The sequence below is a fragment of the Fukomys damarensis genome, unplaced genomic scaffold, assembly GCF_012274545.1.
Source record: "Fukomys damarensis isolate Sample0158 unplaced genomic scaffold, DMR_v1.0_HiC HiC_scaffold_22, whole genome shotgun sequence".
NCBI lineage: Eukaryota > Metazoa > Chordata > Mammalia > Rodentia > Bathyergidae > Fukomys > Fukomys damarensis.
The window spans coordinates 10,121,436-10,126,829 of NW_022900934.1; the positions used below are offsets into that span (position 1 = coordinate 10,121,436).

At 53.9% G+C, this 5,394-nt stretch overlaps 1 protein-coding gene across 6 annotated transcripts in view; it reads left to right on the forward strand.

Annotated features, from left to right (window-relative positions):
- Positions 1-4,422, forward strand: part of Atp9a (ATPase phospholipid transporting 9A (putative)) — a 143,495-nt gene extending 139,073 nt beyond the window's left edge. For 4 of the 6 annotated variants that reach the window (XM_033767138.1, XM_010618208.2, XM_010618209.3 and 1 more), the window contains exons 27-28: positions 927-1,130; positions 2,936-3,072. In XM_033767138.1, coding sequence (XP_033623029.1) covers positions 927-1,130; positions 2,936-3,072 — 341 coding nt within the window. Of the gene's footprint in view, positions 1-926; positions 1,131-2,935 lie in introns of all 6 variants that reach the window. The other 2 variants (XM_010618207.3, XM_033767140.1) reach the window with 1 other exon arrangement.
- The last annotated feature ends 972 nt before the right edge of the window (positions 4,423-5,394 follow it).

A 5,394-nucleotide genomic window follows, 5' to 3' on the forward strand; every position in this document is an offset into this window, starting at 1 on the left:
AAAAAAAAAAAAAAAAAAAAAAAAACTTCAGAGACCACTGAGTGTGTTGGCAGAGGGTTAAATTGTCATTGAAAGCGTGTGTGCGCGCGCGTGGTGTGTGTGTGTGTGTGTTTTAAAGAAATAAAGTGTAAGGCGTGCATCTGGTTACAAAATGCACATCCTGCCTGGACGTGTATAATAATCGGTGCTCTGCTGCTCGGCCCCTCACCACTTAAGAGGCTGGCGTTTTGTGTCCCTGCTGCTAGGCCTCGTGTTTCTGAGTCAGATGGGACACAATTGGTTCAGACAGTGGGGTGCTGGGGAGGCTGACGCCCCTTCCTTCCTGTGCACCCTTCCTTGATTGAGTGCGCATGTGCGGTAAAACCACAGCCCGCCTCCGCCCGGAGCTGATGCCCTGAGCAGGCCGGGTAGGGAGTGCGCCCCTAGCTGCACACCGGGGCGCAGCACATTTCCACCCGGACACTGGACACCGGAGCTCTGACCCCACGGGCAGCAGCTCCCGCGTCCCCTGCTCCATCCCCGGCCCCCACCGGTCTCCTTCCTGTCTCTGACCTGGGCTGCCTCAGGTTCCTTCTGGAAGTGGACTTGTGCGGTTTCTGTCCTTTTGTCGCTGCTGCCTCCTTCGTTGTACGTGAAATACTTAAATTTCCACGTCTTCTCTCAGTTACGCGCTCCTCCTTTCTCTTGCCCCACTGCCTTTTCCTTCCTGTAGTTCCAGTTATTTAGTCGGTAAGGTCAAGGAGGAAAACCGCAAACCTGCGGGTCTAACCCCACCCCGTAAAGCATCCCTGTCAGCCCCGTGTGACCAGGGTGTCACGCCTTCCGTGTCGCAGTGCACGGCCTGGGGGTGGCGTGTGGCCGGGATCCGCTCTGGGGATGGACGTGGCCCTGGGGCCTCCCGGGGACGCTGCTGCTGGTGTTTCCAGGGAGCACCATCATGTACGGGGCGCTGCTGCTGTTCGAGTCGGAGTTCGTGCACATCGTGGCCATCTCCTTCACGTCGCTGATCCTTACCGAGCTGCTCATGGTGGCGCTGACCATCCAGACGTGGCACTGGCTCATGACGGTGGCTGAGCTGCTCAGCCTGGCCTGCTACGTCGCCTCCCTGGTGTTCCTGCACGAGTTCATTGGTAAGACCCACGCGAGCCGGCCCGTCTGGGGGCACCAAGGTCTGGGGACTTTTTCTCGAGCCCTTTCACTCGTGGCTCTCCACGCCTTCCCGGCATCCCCTCAGTGCCAGGGGCAGTTGGGAAGTAGCATGTGGAATGTGACCTCAGGCTAGACTGTGTGCCTGCTTGCTTGATGGCGGTACTGGGAATTGAACCCAAGGCCTGCCTTTGCCTGAGCTACATCTCCAGCCCCCCTTTCTAAATATTTTATTTAGAGACAGGTTCTCACTAAGTCACTGACTCCCTCAAGATAGGTTCAAACTCAGGATTCTCCTGCCTCAGCCTCCCAGAGTGCTGGGATTACCAGCTTGTGTCACCCTGCCCACAATTACTCAGTAGTACTAGAAGAAGCAACCAGAGCCTCACACGTTCTGAGCCAGTCCTCCACCACTGGGCTACACCCCGAGCTTGAGAGTGTTCTCAAATTGCATGGAGACAGGTGGTGTCAAAGGAGACTCATTTAATTGAGGAAGCACAGTCAACCTGCAGCTCTTTAGGCCCACTTTATTTTCACTTTTTCACAGAAGCGGTTAAGTTTCTGTGTTATTAAGCGAAGAGAAACTCCCTCGGGTGCTTTTCTCCTTTACCAGAAGAGCTGAGCCCCGAGGCTACTTCCCTGCTGGACGCTCCAGCACCCCTGAGGAAGGCCTGGCAAGGTGGGGTGGCGAGGTGGCCAGACCCCAGGAATTCTCCACAGGTGCTGTGGCCCCACCTCACCTGGCCAGGGAGTGGACAGGTGTTAGTGTCCTGTGTAAGGTGCAGTGTCATAGATACCCAGGAACCCCTGGCATTCACATTTCAGGAGAAGGTACACTTGGGGAAACAGTGTACAGAGGCCCCGGGGGAGCAGTAATAAGACAGAAACCCGCTGTACCGTGGGAGCGTCTGTGATCGGGGCTCTTTCTCTGCTTTCCGGAGCTCCTATGAATGGTTATTAATAAAGATGAAAGCGTGGTCAGGAAGCCTGAGGTTACAAGCGTCGTGCTTGTCCAGGCTTCCAGAAGGGGTTCTGTGAGCACCCACTGTGTGCACACGGGACGGAGCCCTCAGGGCGTTTGTGTGGCCTTCGGAGCAGCCACAGCACCTGGTGAGCTGAGCGCTTAGTAGGTGCTTCCTCGGTGCCACCTGCGTTTCCACACCCTGAGCTCAGGACACGGTGGAGATTTTCCTCTGGCGGCAGCGGTGTTGAAAAGCGCAGCTGTCTCCCCTCTCAGAAACTTTAGCACCCCTGGGTCTACCCCTCTTTAGCCCTGAAGGGAGCACCCTGACCTCAGAGCCCCAGGGGAAGCCTGGTTTGCACAGGGGGCTCTGCCCACTTCACCCTGTGCCACAGAGCTGTGTGGTGGCTGCTTATGCCAGTCACTGACAGGCGAAGGCTGCTGGGCGGCGGAACCCTATGTCTGAATGTCACGTTGTGCTCAGCAGTGGCCAGATTTAGAAGAAACTCCAAATTGTAAGCGTCCAAACCAGAAACACCTGTAGTTTTATTTTCTTACTGTAGTTGTTGAAAAATCTCATTGTAGCGAGCAGGAAGCTACTGTGTCAGGTCAGAGATGAGGGAAAGTGAAGAGAATCGAGCTGACAGGCTGTGTGCTGCTGGCCCCCTTGTCCCCTTCAAGAGCGAGGGGGCGTGACCCTCATGCCAGGGGCCGTGAGTTGGCGAGGGACACCGCTTTCCCTTGTCCAGCCACCGCAACTGCAGCGTGGTCGTGTTACGCCTTCCGGAACATTCCGCGCGCTCACTGCTGTCTTCTCCTGGCTTGCAGATGTGTACTTCATCGCCACCCTGTCGTTCCTCTGGAAAGTCTCTGTCATCACTCTGGTCAGCTGTCTCCCCCTGTACGTCCTCAAGTACCTGCGAAGACGATTCTCTCCCCCCAGCTACTCGAAGCTCACGTCGTAGGCTGTGTGCTGGGCCGTGGGGACCCCGGGCCCCTCACTTTCTCGGTGGACAGAGTTCACATTCTGTTTGTATTAACCGCCCCCTGTGGATTGTGCAGTAATTGCTAACACGTGCCGTTCTGATGTGGCAAGCGGTGCCCCCGGGCGGACCTCACAGGGAAGACGTGGGGTGGGGGTGGCTCTGAGAGGGGCCACACGCACCTGTCAGACCCCAGTCGTCACGTGGGAGTGACCGTGACGTCAGATCAGGCGGCTCGCCTGCCAGCTGTGTGGGTCGCTGTGCAAGCTTCCTTATGACTTGAATTTTGTTGTCATGTGATAAAACTTTCTGTCTAGTTGAAGGTTATAGAAAGCTTTTTTTTTTTAAAGCAGTCCTATCATGTGTGTCCTCTTTAAAAGTCTCTTGCTCCTAAAAAGTGGTTTCAGAAAAACATAGTTCTCAGTGTAGGTTTGGGAGGCCGGGACAGTGACATTTGTTAAAAAGTCATCCAAACAGCGATTCCATCCGGAGATGCTGGGCATCCTCTCTAAGCCCTGCTTTGAGAAGGGGCCCTGGATTTCTGGGCTCACACAGCATGGCCATGCGAGGAGAGGGTGGGAGAGTCAGCTTCACCTGCAGCCTCGTAAAGGAATCCCAGAGGTGGCGCTGCTGCTTCGTGGGGAGCTGGTGACAGTTACAAAGTGGTATCTATCTGAGGACACCCTCTGGCACTTTCGGTGGGTTGTTTTAGCAGGAAACCTGCCACCGAGCAGCCCCTACATGTGTCAGCAGTGTGATAAGAGATCCAGCTAAGTCTTCAGACAACCTGGCAGATGTGACTCAGACCCTCTGAGGCCAGAGCGGAAAGGTCAGGGCACCAGGGCTCTGCTCTTCCCCGGCAGCCTGTTTCCTGTTAGGAGGAGTTACTGAGGACGAGCTGGCAAAAGCAGTGATATCTTGCTCTTCCTCAGTGGCAGCCTTCAAAGCCAGGAGCCCCCCGGGGAGGAGGCCCGGCTGCAGCTCGGGACTGGGGATCAGCTCGCCTGGCAGGATTTCCAGGGAACGTGCTGAAAGGCAGCCAGGGAAAGGCTGCTTCTTTCTCCCTGCCAGCGCAGGCTGCACGCACGTGTGTTTCTTATAAAGCGTGGCTGCCGCTTGCAGAGGGAGATGGGGGCTTGGGAGCGTTAGACGTGGCAGGGCATTCTTGGGCATGCAAGTCACTTCTTGTGCAAGGCACATGTGGGTGCCATAAGGGTTAAGTCGGCGCGGCCTGCAGACTTGAGCGCGGTGCTGTCCTGGGTTTGTGATTAGCTCTGTTTGAGCTCACACCCTTCAGACCCGTGGTGCGGCTATCTGTGTGTGCCTTGCCTGGTTGCCGAGTGGGTTTGTTTAGCTCTGTTTGAGCTCACACCCTTCAGACCCGTGGTGCGGCTATCTGTGTGTGCCTTGCCTGGTTGCCGCCCACTTCCTACCTACCCTAGGGAAACCTGCTCTCAGACTCTCCAACAGCCATTTGGTGTGAGGTCAGGCACGGTGACCGCTGCCTGGACACTGTCCTTGAAGGAGAAATCAGCACCTGGGCCCTTGCTCCGTCCGAGCAAGAGCGTCTGTTAGTTTTTAATGTTATTTTTTGATGATGGTTGTAGGGTGAGAGTCCGCCCCTTCTTCTGGTTCTGGATTTCTCTAAGAGACTGACGCTCAAGCCTATCCATCTGTTGGACAGTGCTGCTGTCGTACTGAGGCGGGACAGGGACACTGGCTTGAGCTGCTTGCAGGGACTTTGTTCTCTGCTGAAAATCTAGGTTTTACTGATAATATTTTTTAAATGTATTTTGAATTTTGTGCCCATTGGAGATTGATAGTCAAATGCCTATGTTTTTCTCCAGACTTTTGTTTTTATACTTTGTCTTGTTTTTACTGGGGTGGGGCTGGGCATGCACAAAAACCCCTCTATGGGCAGCAGGCAGCATTTTCAACTTTTGTCAGCACTTCAAATGGGATCTTATGCTCCATCCTATTTAAAGCAAATGCCTATCAGATATTTCTCTTTAACCTTTGTGTGTTTGTGAAGTGTGTATGTGTGTTTATGATGTCATCTGAAGTTTTGGGAAGAAATACTTGGTTTCTTAATGCGTTAGAATTCCTCCCAGCTCTGTTTTTATTTTTAAAATACACAAAGAGCTTTGCAAGTACATTTTATTTCTCTCCCTTTCTTTTAAAATAAGGGAGCTTTTTGGCTTTCTATACTTGAAATATTTTCATTATGTCCATTTCTTGGGGGAAAAAAAAAAGATGACTTGCTCTGGGATGGAACCGAGAAGATATCACTGTGGGGATGCGCTC